Source organism: Rhinolophus hipposideros (genome assembly GCF_964194185.1).
Source record: "Rhinolophus hipposideros genome assembly, chromosome: 8".
Classification (NCBI taxonomy): Eukaryota; Metazoa; Chordata; class Mammalia; order Chiroptera; family Rhinolophidae; genus Rhinolophus; species Rhinolophus hipposideros.
The window spans coordinates 65377908-65395936 of record NC_138054.1 but is presented as its reverse complement, the minus strand read 5'-3'; the positions used below and the strand labels follow the sequence as shown (position 1 = coordinate 65395936).

General features: G+C 45.3%; 1 protein-coding gene across 2 annotated transcripts in view; it reads left to right on the top strand.

Moving 5' to 3' along the window:
• CFAP57 (cilia and flagella associated protein 57) overlaps positions 1-18029 on the top strand; it is a 62523-nt gene that overhangs the window by 4126 nt on the left and 40368 nt on the right. For both annotated transcript variants that reach the window (XM_081056567.1, XM_081056568.1), the window contains exons 4-11: positions 959-1245; positions 3019-3226; positions 6625-6777; positions 9786-9925; positions 10671-10836; positions 11619-11732; positions 14090-14302; positions 15780-15953. In XM_081056567.1, coding sequence (XP_080912693.1) covers positions 959-1245; positions 3019-3226; positions 6625-6777; positions 9786-9925; positions 10671-10836; positions 11619-11732; positions 14090-14302; positions 15780-15953 — 1455 coding nt within the window. The remainder of the gene's footprint in view (positions 1-958; positions 1246-3018; positions 3227-6624; positions 6778-9785; positions 9926-10670; positions 10837-11618; positions 11733-14089; positions 14303-15779; positions 15954-18029) is intronic.

The following is an 18029-nucleotide window of genomic DNA, read 5'->3' as shown; positions in this document are numbered from 1 at the left end:
AGGAGTCCCATGGGTCCTTGGGTTCCAAGTTTTACCTTGATGCAGTCAACCAGTCTCAGACCAGATACTCAGTTTTACAAGTTTTCAGGAACTCAGTTCTGTTCACATGCAGAGGTACTAACTAGTCAGTTTGTCAGGCGTGGACTCAGTTATTCTCACAAGAGACCGGTGTGTAAACCAGTACATCAGGACCAGAGCACTGACCAGAGCACTCACATAGTTTATCCAGTGTATTTCCTCCCTAATAATAGAGAACTTAAGAGGTGAAATTAGTAATCAGAAGGCTGCTCGCTGCTCACAGAATCAGCTAAAGGCGGGTAAAGCCAGAAGATAATTTCCTCTGGGCCACCGTGAGGCCTGTGCAGCACCCCCATTCAGAGTGGAGAGCACCTCCACTCCAGTAGGTTCAGTTCCCATTTACTGGATGTCCTCTGTGAACCCAGCACTGGGACACAGAGAAGAAAAGGCCACAGCCCCTCAAGTGGCTCACTGTCTAGTGGGGTGACAGGTTGACTGTCCTTTATGTTGTGATGAGGACGCAGGTAAAGCAAGCTCAGTTGGAGACCACGTAGCAGTCCCTGACATTGGCTCACTCCCCCTGGATGGGGTACATAAACCTGCCAGACTCTCTTGTTTCTGTGTTTCCTGCTGAGCCTTCATGCCTTTTATTTTCGGGGGAGGGGCACTTAGTTTGGCCATTGTCAAGACCTGCTCATTTTGCTCTTTGGCCCTTGTAAAATGACTTTTGTAGGTTTCCTAATATAAGACTATTGTCCCCGCAAACATAATGGATATAGATCTGTACTCTTATCAAATATGGTATCAAAATGATATGATTTAGTGATGTTTAAAGAATACTCTGAGCTACCTGAAATAAATATTAATGAGCAAAATGGGAAATAATTCCATCAAGATTAGTTTTATAAGTCTTCGTCTTTTATTCTTTCACATTCTACAGGTGAGCTTTAGTCCCCAGGATAATACACAGGTTTGTGTCACTGGAAATGGGATGTTTAAACTTCTCCGTTTTACTGAGGGAACCCTGAAGCAAACCAACTTTCAGAGGGGAGAATCCCAAAACTACCTAGCCCATACCTGGGTGTCTGATGACAGGGTTGTCGTTGGCACGGATACAGGCAAGCTCTTCCTCTTTGAATCTGGAGATCAACGCTGGGAGACAAGTATAATGCTCAGGGAGCATGCCAGCGAGATGAAGAACCTGGAGATGATCCAGGAATCAGAGAGGTAATGGCGCCCCTCTGGGCTCTTACAAAAATATATTCATTGTACGAACAGCATTACACGAAAAACAACACTCTAAAAATCACTCATAACCTCTCCATCTTAAAAATCAACTCTTCATTTTTTTCTCTGCCTTTCTAGTGTTCATCTGTATTCAAGCACACATTTGACAGTATGACCATAGCTTAGATACAGTTATTTTTATTTTACACCTACTTTCATTTTATAAGCATTTTAGTATGACTGGTCTTCAAAACTGCAAATTTTCAAAAATGTACTTTCTAAAGGCTGCCTAATTTACTGAATCAACTAAATAAATGTCCATTGAGCCTTTGCAGTGTGCAAGGCATCTTGCTAGTTGCTGGGCACAGAGATCGTTCAGGACCTTACAATTTGGTAGGAGGCAATAAACCAACAAAGACATACAAAGAAATGTCAGTAAATCTGACAGAAGCATCTGGACTAAAGTGGGGGCTCCGGAGGGAGCTGTGAATTTTGCCGCTACTACAACCAATAATCTATCTCATGCATATTGGAATGTACCATTGTATGTACGAGGCACTGCCTTGAGCACCTTATATATATTCTCACTTGAGTCTTACCTTATATAGTACATATTATTATTGTGCCCATTTTATAGACATGGAAACTAAGGCTTAAAGAGGTTAAATAGCTCACCAAGATCACAGCACTGTTAAGTGGCAGAGTCAGGATTCCTACCTAGATCTGTCTGACTTTAGAGCCTAAGCCCTCAACCACAGAGGCATACTGTAGATCCTTCTTTCTCAATAACTTTTGTTCCACCCATTCTCACCATCCCCCATGCCAATGACATCTCCTTTTCTGTCATGATTTGCTTAAGTGCTTCGTAAGAAGTTTCCATGCACTCCAGTTTTCTGTGTTCACAATCCTTCAGTGGACGCAGGGCTCCAACAATAAAGGCCAGACTCCACATCTCCCTGCTGCTCTGACCCTTCTTCTACATCTGGAGCATGAGCTCTGGCCTTTGTCGACTACACATGCCTCATGCATGCTCTTGCTTCTGGGCTTGGTCATTGTCATTGCCCTGCCGCCCAACCCCTATCCCACTCCCCGAGACACACCTGACATATTGCTGCTCGTCCTTCAGGTCTCAGCTGGGAGCTCTCAGCCTCTGCTCATCTCACATAGGTGCCCCTCTTCTATAACTGTCCTCAGAACACCCTGGCTACCTGCCGACTGACTGCTCCCATCCTACTCAGCTGCCCCCTAACAATCCTTATTGCATGCCCCCTAGACTATAAGCTTCTGAGCGCAGGAACTATGGCCATCTTATTTACCATTGTTTCACAGAGTTGTTAACACAGTATAATGCCAATAAATATTGTTATATGAATGAAGGATTGATTGAATAAATGAATGAATGAAGGGAGGTGGGGGAAGGAGGAAGGGAATGGGCATCTGGATTCAAATCTTAGCTCTTCCACTTACTGATTCTGTAATTTTAGAAAACTCAATCCCTCTGAACCACTTTTTTGTAAACAACAAAATGACTGTGATAATAATAGTAATAGTGACCACACAGGGTGGTGAGACTACCAAGTAAATGTGTCTTTCTTTCCAGTTTTTCTTTGGAGTTGTGTAGCATCTCAGACAAAGGGTAGCATTTTGGTTATGGGAAAGGGGCTCACACGAGGGGGTTTCTCCCACCCAAGGACAACCGATCTTTCTCATCCTTAGCAGATTTCATCCCCTTAGGATTGTCTCTAAACCTTATATGCTATTTTCTTTTTCTAGCTTGATCGAGTTTCCAACAATGACTTCCCCGATCCCTTCCTATGAACAGGTCATGATGACCAGCAGCCACAGCCAGTTGACATTGCCCCAGGTGTTTGCCGTGGCAGCCTATTCAAAGGGATTTGCCTGTTCTGCGGGGCCAGGGAGAGTTCTCCTGTTTGAGAAGATGGAAGATAAGGATTTTTACCATGAGAGCAAGGAAATCCGGGTAAGGAGGGGAGGAGGAAGAAAAACTGGAGTCCTACTGGCATTTGTCCTCCAGCAACAGAGCACTGACAAGGAGTTTGATGAGGAAGAGAGGGGCTCTAGCGCTGAGCAGAAATGGAAACTTGAGCCCTTTGTCCTGAGGGAAGTTTTAGGATGGGTTGAACAGAATTGGGAGATCTCAATTTAGAATTAAGGGGATCTGGATTTGAATCCTGGGAGAGAACTTTGGCAAATTCTGTTTTTCTCTTTGAAGCTTAATGTTCCCATACAAATTGTATTGTTATGATACAAACTGATATTTAATGTCCAGCATTCTGCCCAGCACATAACAAGCATTCAGTAAGTGGAAAAAACTAATACACACTGTTATGGAGAGAGACCATCTCTGGTTGGGGAAGAACCAGGAAGGCTTCTGGGTGTTTAATGGTAATCTTTGAGGAAAGGCCTTAGAGGATGATGACATTTAACAGGAAGAAACAAATGAGGAATCCCGGATGGAAGGCACAAATTAAGTAAAGGCACCAGGAGCAGGTATTGTATTTGGGAGACATTCTGTTCTTCAGTGGAAAGGGACTAGTCACTTGAAGGAAAAAGATGGGAGCTAAGGCTGGTGAAAGATATCAAATGCCAACCTGAGGAGTGTGTTTGTAATTCAGCAGGTCTTAGGACTGAGTCCAAGTTGTTCCAAGATTTGTGTCTGAGAAGTTGCAAGCCCAAAGAACACAACAGGTGGCTGAGTGCGAGACATAGGTTTATTGAGACTTACTGATTGGAGAGAGTCTCCGGCGGCAGCCTGCCAGTGAGGTACTGACCCACACCCAGGCAGAGAAGAAGCAAGGTTATGTAGATACGGAAAACAAAGAGCATTCCATGGGAGAAATCATTTGGCAGGCCTTGCACACAGCATCCCTAGAAACTGGGAGACCTTGACTGCTGTCCAGCGTACAGAACTGGCTCTCCACTAAGCAGCGTTCCCGTGGAGCCAGGAGACCTTGACTGCCTGCTTGCGTCTCTGCCCATAGGCCAGGTCCCTACAGCAGGCAACGTGTTTCTGAGTGGGGAAGTGTATACTTAACAATACTCTGCCTTTGATAATGGGATAATTCATTGGATATGAAGTGGTTCAAAACACATTGGATGAGTTAGACTGGACTCTGCTGCTTATATTGGCTGAGTGACTTAAGATGGAGTGGCTGAATCTAGCAAATCCCGTGTCTTCATTGAGAAAATAGCCCATCCCTTGTGGTTATCAAAAGGATGAGACAATCTCTGTGTAAATCACTGCACACACTGCTTGGTGCTCAATAAGTGATAGTGGTTACATGGCTACGGTTAGGGATCAGTTAACTGTTTTTGTTCCTGAAGCCACGTAATGAGGTCTAGGGTCATGGCAGTGAGTAGCAGGGGAAGTGGGAAGGGAAAGAGGCTTTGTGAAGGTCAAGTCTATAGGAGGAGATGTGGGAGGTCAGAGATAAGGAATTGCCAGAAGGGACGCCCTGGCTTTGAGACTGGATGCCTGAAAAAGGTGCCAGAGAAGGAAAGTTAGGGGTAAGAGCAAGGTGGGTGGGGACCATGGAGAAGCATCCTGAGTTTACCTACAAAGCGATTCATTCTCTTATTTGTTTGTTCATTTAACAAATACTTACTCACTAACAAATACTTTACTATGTACCAGGCTCTGTGCTAGGGGCTGGGGGGACACAGTAGGGAAGCAAACACGCTAAGAGCCTGTCTGTACTTAGAGCTCAGCCAACAAGCAAACAGACTTATATGAACAGATTGTCAGATAGGGACCAGTGCTGTGAGGAATATAGAGCCGGGAAAAGGGCAGGAAGCAAGAGGCCTCTCTGAAGAAGTGGACTTGACCACCGGTATAAAGTGAAGCAGTTGGAGCTGTGGGTTAGAGTTTGGGAGTGAGCTCAATGCACACACACACACAGTGCTTAGCTTATGTCTGGCACATAGGTGATGCTTTATTTTTACTATTTCAGGTATTTTATCATTGTAATTACTTTCACTACTCTTGTTTTCACTGAAACCCTCATGATAGGTAAAATCACTGAGATATCAAATAAAGAGAAAAAAAAGTACAGAAGACAAAACTTAGCATTTCCAAGTTTAGAGACTGAGACAGGACGAGAACCCAGCAGAGGACAGACACTGAGAAGTAGTGGTCATTCAGTCATTCATTCAACAAGTGCTTGTTACACACCTACCAGGGCCGGCCCCGTGCTCAGTGCCTGAAAGAGGCATGGGCCGTGGCTGCTTCCCTCAAGGACCCCACTGTCCCTGGACGAGGGCAGCAAGGCAACCCCCATTTATTCACTGAGCATCTGCTACATGCAGGCACTGTTCCAAGCACATGGGCTCCCAGTCTACTTGACGCAGCGTGACACATATGACAGCAGAAGGAACTATGGGGTGCTCTGGGCTCACTGAGGGACTCTCAGGGCCCACTCAGCCCAAGGCAGGTCAGGGACGGCTTCCCAGAGCCCTCGCTGTCCTGGTGGAGCAGGAGGAGGTGACTACGTGAAGAAGGGTGAGAGGGTATGTAAGAAGATAGAATTCCGGGGAGAAGACAGGAACCACGAGAGCTCAGTGTCCTGGACCCCACGGAGGTCGGTGCCACCATCACTGCTATAGGCTCTAGAAAAGTCAAGAAGCTGAGGGCTGAGCAGGGCCACCTGACTTTGGTGATAAGGAAATGTCTAATGTGCATGAGGACAGTTACAGTAAATGATTCAGTAGAAGGAAAATTTATCAAATTATAGGGAATGAATAACTGAGTGGGTGACAAGGAAGTAGAGATGGTATGTGCAGGAGAACCTTTCAGAAAGTTTGGTTGTTAATAGAAGAAAAGCAGTAACAGGGAAAAGGAAATCTAATTTTATAATGTCTACTTGGGAACTCCAGGCCCTCTCAGAGACTGCTGGCAAGAGCTGTGTGAGCCCTTCTATTCTCTCTGCCCTGTCATCCACCCCACGTAGAAGAAGGGCTGTCACCTTTCCCTCTCCTGCCCTGAACTGCACACTGGTGTACTTGGTACAGGCAGGTGTCCACACTGGGCTTCTGACAGGTGGGCGACAGTGGGATTTAGACTAACGATTGTTTTCAGAGGAGATCTCAAATTGAGATCCATAGATTGATCATTTTCACGAATGCGCTGTCTTACCATTCAGTCGCTACTCGCTTAAAGGTGAATACAAAACCACAGAAACATGGGCAACTCAAGCCCTCCCTTTTCCACATCTGCGGCAGATCCTGGAAACATGCTAGTCTGGGAGTCTGTAAGCTCAAAGTATCTGAGAGAACTCTGAAGCTCAAAGTATCTGAGAGAACTCTGAAAGCCCACATGCCAATGTGGGGTCATTACTGATCACAGTCTTGCATCTCGGGCAGATTCCCGTGGACCCACAGAGCAATGACCCGAGTCTGTCTGACAAACAGGACGTCGTCTGCATGAGCTTCAGCCCCTCCGAGGAAACCCTGATCGCCACCACCAGTAAGAACCAGCTCTACAGCATCACCATGTCCCTGACAGAGATCAGCAAGGTGGGTCTCCCCAGCAATACTTCCTTCCAGGCTTTTTTCATCTATGTTCATAGCAGAATTGGTCTGTAGTTCTTTTCCTGATGCTTTTGTCTGCTTTTGGTATCAGGGTAATACTGGCCTCAGAGAATGAGGTGCAGAGACAAAGCAGAAGAGAGAATTGCTTGTTTTCAATTAAGATAAAAGAGGTTTTATCTTAAAAGGTTATAGGCCTGTGTGTGTGTGTGTGTGTGTGTGTGTGTGTGTGTGTGTGTGTGTGTCTTACATCTTCTTTATTCATTCATCCATCAATGGACACAGGTTGTTTCCATAAGAAGTGGCCTCTTAACTGGAGTTAAGAGGTGAGTAAAGGAGATTATGCTGCCTGGCTGATATTCTCAGGTGGGGCCTTTCAGGTCTATACTTGGAGTCACCGTGAATCCAGGGCTGTTTTTAACGTGAAGATTTAGAAACTGTATTTTTATCTCTTCACCTGGGGAAAACTGATTTACATGGACTCAAAAAGGGCTAATGTGATGGCTGGATCTTCAGTTTGCTTTCTCTGTCTAAAGGGGTGAGCTCATTGCACAGAGCCTCTCCATCCAGATGGCAGGGCCTCTGAGAAGGAAGGCTGCAAGAGGAGGAGAGAACCTGACCAGAGGATTTGGATCTTCTGTGGAGGGGAGCATTTCCACTCTGTCTCCTCGGCTATAATAGTCTCCTGCCTGTCTCCACATACACTCTGCCCTCCTGTCCCTGAGATATATTCCAGATCTGGTCATTGCAAGATAAACATCCTCTGCCACCACCACCATCACAGCAGCTATCCTTCAGTGGCCTCCCCGTGCTCTGAGAAGAGCCAGATCAGGTTCCCAGGGCTGAGCATGGTCTGGCCCTGGCTCCCTCCCCAGCCTCATCCCATCAGTCCATCTAATAGGACTGGCCTTTCCAACCACCACGAATCTGCATGTTTCCTTTTGTCAAAAGGCTACTGCACACCGTGGTCCCTCTGCCTGAGACATTCTTCCTTCCCCTCTTCCCCACATTGGTTCTTGCTCATCCTTCAGGAAAGAAAAAAAAAAAAGCAGCTAATAGGAATGTGCTAACAGAGGCAGGGAGGATGAAGATATTGGAAAAAGAAGGGGAACAGATGGAGAATAACAGAAATAATCTGTCCCTGCCCCCCCCACCCCAGTACAGCACCTCTTTTTCTGAAATAGTAGAGGAGGATAGAGTGATGCAGATAAGTTTCTAAGTGGGGGAGGGCCAAAATTTGGGGGAATTCCATCTCAGCTTTTGTTTTGACTTGGTGTGCCGACCCAGAATATGTGCACCACATAAAATTTCTCAATCACCATTCCTCATTCATGTGTCCCAGGTCTAATGGCTCTGGTGACAGATATCTGGAACCTATACAACCAGTGTAATAGGATACATTTGAATTTAAAATCTTCACCCCAGTCGTTGGCTGCTGGTGGTTGAGTAATATAGACTCCCTGGGGAGAAATTTGGCAGTACTTACCAAGATCCTTAACATCATTCATTCCATTTTCCCCTGTATTCCACTTCTAGAAATATATCTGTTGTATGTATCAGTCCCAGCCAATTGACAGTGATGCTATCATCTAGGAAAGCCTCAGTCACTGTACATTTCCCCCACAAAGGCCAGGGTTGTGGCTGGACTGGCCTTTGTGCTTCTTAATATAATTGCAGGATGCAGTTTAGCAAAAACCATCAGGGAACTTTGAGGATCAAGATTTATTATTCACAGGTCCTGGAGGGTACCTGGTATGCATGCCCAGGGGCCACAGTGAGGTCATAGATAGAGAGAACATGGACCTAGGGCTTTGCCTTTATTAGGGTCCATGGGTGAGGTGTCTAGGGTTTCATGGGTTCACTCTTTGTTGGCTGATTTACAGCATAAGAGCGGGAATTAGGGCACAGGAGGGGAGAAGTAGGCTCACTCAAGCCATCAGTATCCAGTGTTTTTGGGAAGAGGGACCTTCGCGGGTCCTAATTCCGTATCTGGTTGTTTTGTTAGTAGCTGTGCCATACAACTGCAATATGTTTATTCAAGATGAGTGTCTTAAAATGAATGCCTCGACAATCAACAGCTAAATGTCAGCCACCTACACTGCAATCAGGAAGCTTAATGTCTGCACCTAACTACAGTGTCTAAGGAAATAATCAGAGAGGCACATGGACTCACTTGCAAGGATTTTAGTCTAGTTATTTAGTTATTCCTAAGTAACAAAAATTGGAGACCACTTAAATGTTCCCACAGTAGAGGAATGGCTAACTTAAATTCTGGTTGTGGGGACAGAGCCAGGAGTGCAGTTTCCAGGCTCTTAAATTCTGGTTGTGGGGACAGAGCCAGGAGTGCAGTTTCCAGGCTCTTGGCTTCACGTGGAAAGGTGCTGGCTCAGGTAGTAAATGGCCATCAACTATGATTGGATGGCCATCAGCTGTGGCTTGTTGGCTGTCAGCTGTAACCAGTGAGCCATTGGCCACTAATATAACTGCTGTGGCTACGCTAGCAGTAAATGGGGGCTAGCAAGAAGATGGTGGCTGAGCTAGCAAGAGCGGATTGCAGCAAGCAAGTGAGGTTGGCTGGCAGAGAGAAGTGGACGGCAGGTTGCAGAGCGTGTGGCTCTTGCTTCCTGTGTCTTCAACCCAGACGTCAGTGAGAATATAGTGGTATGACTCCCCCATCTACGGTTCCGTGGGTGTTCCTTTTTGGCCTCACCATATCCTGCGTTCTTATGTGGGGAGTGGGACTCGAGACCCCAGAAGAGACCCTGCGTGACTCCCTGCATGACACTGGTATATTTGTGGAATGAAATATTTTATTGCCATTGAAATAAGGTTTTTAAATAATAGTGGCATAGAAAAATACGCATAATATTAAAACAATTTGTTCACAGCCTGATTTTGTGCACGCAGGCTAAGTAATGTGCATGGGTGATGAGAGCTGAACTGCATAGCCAGCCTTTGCTTACTTGGCTGGATCTCATTCTGTGTGATTTCTCCAGGGGGAGCCCGCCCACTTTGAATACCTGATGTACCCATTACACTCAGCATCCATCACTGGGCTAGCTACTTGCATCCGCAAACCCTTCATTGCCACCTGTTCTCTGGATCGATCCATTCGCATTTGGAATTACGAGTCAAAGTAAGGAATGAAAGGCTTCAAGACCATAATAGGCAGGAGTCTGGTTGTTAAATTTTTGATGTGAATTATTTTAAGAGAGTTTTAAATTTTAATTACTTAGAAGCTTTTAGTTGGAAAAAATTTTTTTAATCAAGTCAGTCTCTTTTGACTTTTGCATGGGCTAAAAATTACTTTGTGCTTTATTAAATGCTTACTACGTGCCAGACACTATGCAAGACTCTAGGGACATAGAGCTAATACTCCAGAATCTCCCCTTCTTCCATGACCTCCTACGTCCTTCCAGCTTTCCTATCCCCTCACTCACACTTGATCTGTTTTTGGCCTCATGAAGCTCGCCAGACCATTTATTCCACCTCTTTCTCCTCATCACTGCCCCAACCCCCCTCAATTCCCTAGTGAGTTTATCTTCCTGGCATAACTACCCTGAAAATCTCCAACCTAGATTGGCCCCACCCTGTAATTTCTTTGTTCTGCTGGGGCTGCGGGGGGAAAAAAAAGTGCAGTCCTTCTGATTTGGGGAGCTAAGTGGAGCTGTGCATTCAACATCAAGAGACAAACCCCTGATCATTCTCCCTACTTGCTGGACACTATCCTCAAATAACCAAAATCTAGAAAAGAGAGGAAGCAATCATTGCAAGCAATGAAGTATCTCAAATGCTATGATAAAAATACGTACCACATACGATGGAGGGCTTGAGGGGTTTAGCAGGCTAGACTTATATTCAATAATTAATCTTTTTCACAGTGCTCTGGAACTATATAAGGAATACCAAGAAGAGGCGTATGCAGTTGGCCTCCATCCATCTGGACACTTCATTGTGGTGGGGTTTGCTGACAAACTGCGCCTTATGAATCTACTCATTGATGACATACGTCCTTTCAAAGAATACTCTGTCAGAGGATGCAGAGAGGTAAGAACCGCTGAAGATACAGTCCAGTTTCTTGGAAAGCCAGGATTGAAATATCAAGAACTAACACACTATGGGAAGATGGGACCAAAATGTGTCTCAGAGAACTTTAGTGTTGTTGTTTTTTAAGAAAAGAAAAAGGGGGATAAAAAATCAATTCTTCCACCAAACTTATTGAGTATATGGCTCTATCACCTTTTTCTTAGTCTCACCAAAATATTTCACTGAGCCGAAAGCCTTGTGAGGCCCCACCTGTGGTAAGGCCTCTGTGTGATTGTGGAGTGATACAAAAGTATTGAAAAGTTACCTCAGAATCAGAGTCAAAGCCGGGAAGGCCAGGTTGAAGACTGGGAGAAGCCAGGAAAGTAAGCAACAGGGAGAGGCAATAAGCAGCCCATCAGCTTTCCCCAACATGACTTGCAGAAACAAGACAATGATTCCAGGAATTGCTTCCCCGCTCGGAAACTTCTTCTACAGGCAAATGAGTGTTCTACTCTATAATCCAAGCAGCTTCAAGCTTAAGCACACATGGCAAAGCTATCAACCTGGCCAGTGTGAGCTACAGGAATAGTGAAAGAGTCTGAAAATGTCAGCCAAATCTCATTCTGTTTGTACCTTCGCCTGGAAATGTCAGCCAAGTCTCATTCTATTGGTACCTTCCCCTGATTCCCACCTCCACACATAGTATCAGCCTGAACTCTTTGCCAAAAGGGGCTCTTAACTATACCCTTCGGTGAGACCTCTCCTTTCTTTCATGCTTACTCCCTGGCTGTATTTTCTCGTAGTGTGCTTTTAGCAATGGAGGTCACCTGTTTGCTGCCGTCAATGGAAATGTGATTCACATTTTTACCACCACAAGCCTAGAGAACATTTCAAACCTGAAAGGACACACAGGGAAGGTAAGTGAGTGAACAGTGCCCAGGGGAGCAAGGGACACAGAGCCATGCATTATGCTAGCCAATGGGACACAAGTGAACAAAAGAGAAGTGATTCCTTTCCTCTTAGAGGTCACTGTCTACTTGGGGCACGAAACAATAAAACAAATGCACAAATGTAATTCCTAATTGCAATAAATTCAATGAAAGAAAAACATGAGATGTTATGAGAGGAAATAATGAAGGGATTGGCATAATGAAGGAGATTGGGGTGATCACAAAGGCTTGGTCCTAAAGGAAAGGGTAGGAATTAGCCAGACAGAGCTCTTGGGGATAATCATTGCCAACAGGGGTCCAAAGACCCTGAGGTGGGAGATTATATGGGGTGTCAGAGGAACTGAAGTGTCTGTGGGACTGGAACATAGGAATCAGGACAAAACTTGGGATGAGCTGAAACTGAAGGGGTTAGCAGGGCTTCAAGTGCATGGAATGTTGTAAGACTTTTAAGGATTTTGTACTTTATCCTTTTTGTTCCTCAAAATCATTGAAGACTTTCGGGGCAGGGAATGGTATGACCAGGTTTGCATTTTAAAAAGAGTACTTTGGCTGCAGAATGAAGAACGTATTGAAAGGGATGAGGGCAGATAGAAATGGTAAGACTATTGTGGATACCTACATGATAGAAGATAGTATTTTGGACCAGGATGGAGGTGGTATAGATAGGAAGAAGTGGATGGATTCAAAAGATACTTAGGAAGTAAAACCAATAGTTCCTAATGGTAGAGTGGATATGGGGCATGAAGAAAAGGGAGGGGCCAAAGATTGAAAGGAATAAAAAGTTAGCAGATGAATTTGGAGAGAAAAAAACAATTGGAAAAGAAAGGCTTTCTGGGTAGAAGGACACGTTACAGATGACTGAAAGGGAGTATAAAATAGGATGGTAGGTTATGGATTATATAACTGGAACATTGGGCACATTTGAAGAGTGGTAGGAGAAAGAGCTGGAGAGGTTGGCTGAGTCATAGAATGCGTATGCCAGGCCAAGGAATTGGGCGTTAGTCTGTAGGTGATCAGAAACAATTGAGGATTTAAGAAAGGAAGTAATGGGATCAGAAAGGTAATTCTCCAAAAAGTATTGACAGTGACTTAAAGGAAATGGAAGTTGGAGTGATGGAGACCAGCTAGGAAGTGAGGATGAAAGATGAGTTAGAGACTGACTACATCATGGCGTTTGTAGCGGGGACAGAGAGAAGGAAGACACTGAGTTCCGTTTGGACATGTTATGTTTGGTGTGTCCGGGAAGTGTGATATGTGAGTGTGGAGATTGGGAAGGAAGTCAAGGCTGAAAATTAAGATCCAAGGGATTAGGTGGCAGAGGAAGTCAGGGACATAGATTAGATCTATGTCTAATCTGAGAAGTATCTCAGGTGACTGACATTTAAAGGAATAGTGAAGGACAAGAAAGACTGCAAATGAAGGTACAAAAAGAATCAGGGACTTGAATCAGAGAGGCCAGGGAACCAGTTTCCAAAAGGATAAAGTGGTCAGTGGCATTAAATATCAGCGAGAGGTCCTGTAAAGATGAGAAACGACCATTGACTTTCACAAAGAACAGGGCCTGAGAAGAAGCGTTACGTAAGCACAAGCATTGTTGAATGACGCTGAGCTTCCTCAGCTTCAGCAGTTGGCTTGGTCTTCAGGTGACTGTGGAGACACAGATGAAAGCACCTCAAGTCCTGTTCCAAATAAGTCAGTGCCGTCAAGCCCAGTGTAGACTCTTGTTTTATGGCCTGACTTTCCCCTGGGTAGAACCCCTGCTCCTCTGCCCTAGAGCTGGAGGAGGGACCTTCTTTTCCAGGAGTAATACCCCCCACTCTATGAGTGGCACTTGCAGATGGAGGAGGGGTAGAAGCCCCTGGTCTTTTCAGCTGTCCCCTCATGGCAAGGAACCTCCACTCTAAGAGAAGCTGGGGCAGGGACAGTCAGGGCACCATGTTCTCGGACTCCTGCACGTGGAGTAGAGCTGCCACCAACGAGTGGGAACTGGCTGGGGGAAAGGAGACCAGGTCCTCTTGGCTGTGCCTGCCTGGAATAGAGCTGAGTAGGGGTAAAAAACACTAGCAGTCTGCCCTTCCCAGGATGAAACCATAGAGCCAAAGACTGAGAGCTGACGGGGAGAGGGAGACAGACCCATCTTTTGGACACACATTCTCAAGAAGCTATATTTTGTGCTTACTAAAGGCTACGTACCAGGAAAAGGCAGTCTAGTGCAACACGTGAGGAGTTCATTCTCCTTTGCCATGTGAGGGGTGTGTGTGTGTGTGTGTGTGTATATACATACATATGCGTGCTCTTCACTGGGATTGTCTTCTCCCCTATAGATTCGTTCCATTGTGTGGAATGCAGATGACAGCAAACTGATTTCCTGTGGCACAGACGGTGCTGTATATGAATGGAATCTGTCCTCTGGAAAGAGAGAGACGGAATGTGTGCTCAAGTCCTGCAGCTACAACTGTGTTACCATCTCCCCTGATTCCAAAATTATCTTCGCTGTTGGATCTGACTATACCCTCAAGGAGATTGCAGATTCTTCAGTGAGTCTGCCCCTGTGCTGCCCCTGGGTTGCTGCAGCGATCTGCAGGAGACAGCCCCGTGTTTACAGCAGAAAGTGTGGTGGGCAGCGGGCCTGTGACAACAGTGTCCCTTCTTCATGGGATAACACCTGGCTCCCCATTCCTTTCCGGTCAGCTCGGTTATTGTTGCTTCTGGAATTTCCAGCCCAGCACCTTGTCTGACTGGGTTTAATTGTAGAGCCCTTTTCCATTTTCATTTTGCTTGCTGTCTAGAATTTCTCTCTACCCTCCAGGCATGGAGGTCAGCAGCATCTCTAAATGGCACTCTTACCCTTGATTTCCACTTACGTTCCTGGTCTAAAACCAGAACTATAGTTACTGCTATCACCTGGGCTTGCCACCATATTCATTTGAAATACCCAAACTCTGAAATTGCAGAAGTACAGCATTTGGCTCCAAATAGTTGTGGGAAGACAGAAGAGCTCAGTAAGGACACTTCTTACACACGTGGCTGTGTCCTTCTCCAGCAGCCCAGCAGCAGCTGATCATTGGCTTCTCTCGCTTTTCTTTGGTGCTTGTCACTCTCCTGGTGCTGGTCCTTGGGGAAGTGCAGCGATACCACAGCAGCAAACGGACCTGAGGCATGTGTCCCCCTGACGGGAACACAGCTTAGAGTAGGGTGTCTCTCCATTGTGCCCCTGAGTAGCGAGTAGCGTCATCCTAATTTTGTGGTGGTTTGCACAGTGCTGCACCAGAACCAAACTCCTTTAGGGCAAGGCCATGGTGCTCTCCTCTTGATGTCTCTTCGAGCTGACACACACTGCATGGCCCACTGAAAACACTCAGTTGATGTTTGGTGGGTAGGTAGATGCATGGGTCGATGGATGAGTGGACGAGAGAATTAATGCATGAAGGAATGAATGAGTACCCTGAAAGGATAGTTTTGTTTATATAATGGGTAGTAATTGATGTTTGCTGAATATGTTTATGGTCCACATCCCATCCTGAGCTTGAGATGCATGTTACTGTCACAGCCGAGAGCAGCCTGACTGCCACAGCCTGACTGCCACTTACAAGGTGGGTGAGTGAGGCAAGTTAACTACCATCTCTGTGACTGTTTCATCAGCTTTAAAATAGAGATAAAAGTAGCTCCCTCAAAGGGTTTTTGTGAGAATTAAATGAGATACAACACGTGAAAGCCATAGAATGGTGCTTTGCACCTAGTAGGAGCTTTTTGAAGGTTTCCTTTTATTGTGTTATTAACTCCTATAGATGAACAACTGTTTATTCATCCATCAAGCCGCCAAGAAATATTTCGCTTTTGCCTTTTCTGTGCTATGTAGGAACTATGCCAAAGGCTATAAGCAACAGGAAACACATTTTTTAAAATGCAGAACTTGCTCTAACATTGCTGTGTGAGGAGAGGAAGAGAATGACTTAGGGACACGGAGAACACGGCTCAGCCCCTCCAACTGGACGGAGCTGTCTTGTGTTTCAGGTCCTTCGAGAGACGTCAGCGTTTGACGCTGTGTACACCGCCGTGGTCATCTCACACTCCGGGCGTATGATGTTTGTGGGCACTTCGTTGGGAACCATTCGTGCTATGAAGTACCCTCTGCCTTTGCAGAAAGAATTCAATGAGTACCAGGCTCATGCGGGTCCTATCACCAAGGTGAGAGGGGGCCCTCTCGTCAGGGGCTCCGTCCCAGAACTCGCTCTCTCTCAATAGATCCGTTTGATCCTGCCCTCCACATACCTTCTTCATCCCATCAACTTCTCAACGTCTTTTCTCTCTCCTTATTTGTTCATACAGCCATCCATTCAGTAAACATTTATTGGCTATTAATATTCTTTGCTTAAACTCTCCCCAGGAATTCATCCTAGGAAATAGTCCGAGGTACACCTAAATATTTATGTACCAGGTTGTTCACCATAATATTATGGGTAATAACGGGCCATTTGAGAAATGCTATAGGCTCCTCACCCAGATCTTCTCTCCCAGGCCAATGCATTCATTCGTCTGCCAGCTGCTGAGTGTTGGCTGCTCACAGCTATCCATCTCCTACAGAAGTGCACTGGACTGAAAGGAGTCATAGACCAAGAGATGAGCCCCTGCCCCTTCCCGATGGCACAAAAGGTCTTCCCGGGGTTGATAAGATGAGCACACATTTGTAAATTGTCCCTTCATTCTCACTTCTAAAAACGTACTGTCTATGTTTACATGGAATTCTGAAGAACAGATGTCATGTCCAGCACAACATGGGCAGTGAGGGAGCGAGAAGGGGAGGCTTTGGGTTAAGTATTAAGAAAGAAACAGAGACTTAATGCAGTTTAAATCTCAGAAGGCCAGGGGTCTCACAGTCATGAAAGACTGGAGCCCAGATTTTAGCTGACTGGAGGTTTTTACTGATAAGTATACAAGGGAGTAGCAGTGTTTTTCTGGCACGGTCTGTGAGACTCATTTATCACGTTTTAGAAATAACCCAAACCAATTATGTTGATCTTTAAACAGCCGAAGCAGAAAGTCCTTGAGGTGAGATATGTAACTCCCCTGAGGGACATGTATCACATGTCGAAATTGTTTCACAGAGCTGAGCAGAGAGAGCGTAATCTTATCGCTCTAAAGACTCTTCTCACAATTAGGTGAGATGGGAACGCCAGAGTCAGCAACGGCTTTTCCCAGGCAGGGGCAAGGGGAGACAAGGCCCCTTCCCAAATCTTTCTAAGGCAGCTCATCGGGGGTCTCCAAGGGGTTCCGCCTGGCTTGAGTTGTCCCTTCACCCCCCCCGCCCCCCCCCCCCCCCCCCCGTGGGGAATCTTACTCGTCATTGGCTGCAAACCCTCTTTTGAAGACTAAATAGAGAGAAATATACAGTCCTAGAGATGCACAGTCTCACAGACTTTTCTTTCCACAAGGAAAGACACGGGGTGGGGGGGTGCAATCGGCTAGGCTGTTGTGTGACAACAAACAGACAGTGGAAAATTGTGTATCTCCTCTCCCTTCCTCCCTTATTCCGGATTGAACAATACCAACTCTTGAGGTTTTTAATTATGTCCCAAACTCTATATTGGCTTACCTGTAGATGCTATCTTTATTGAGAAACTGGAACATGCCTGTAACTGAGCCTGGGTCTTGGGTCCCAAGTAAATTACTACAACATATCCCCCACCCTTCCCTTCAGATCTACTAAGTTTTGTGCAAAAGGTGTTTATTTTTCTGATCATAAAAGCAATGCATGATTATTTTAGAAATAAAAGTCCTCATAATATTTTGGTGCATTTTCATATATATATACATGCACACACACACACACACACATATACATACATATGTATGTATGTATGTACATATACCGGGGTGCCAAAAAAATGTATACACGTGTTAAGAGACATTATCTTAACACGTGTATACATTTTTTTTGGCTCCCTCTGTATATACATACATATATATATGGTGCGTGTGTTTGAGATTATTCGGTATGTACTCTCTTTTGTAGCCTGGTTTGTTTGTTTTTACTTAATGCTATTGTAAACATTTTGCCATGTAATTAAATGCTCCTCAAAAGCATGATTTTCGTAGCTACACAAATATCCTATCCTGCGATGGACTGTAACGTGTTTAACTCTTCTCATATAATTGGTCATTTACATTATAAACTCTGATACATGTCCTAGTCTACAGATTTCCATGGGAATCTCTGATTACTTCCTAAGGCTAAATTCCTAGATGGAGATAGAATCCCTGAGG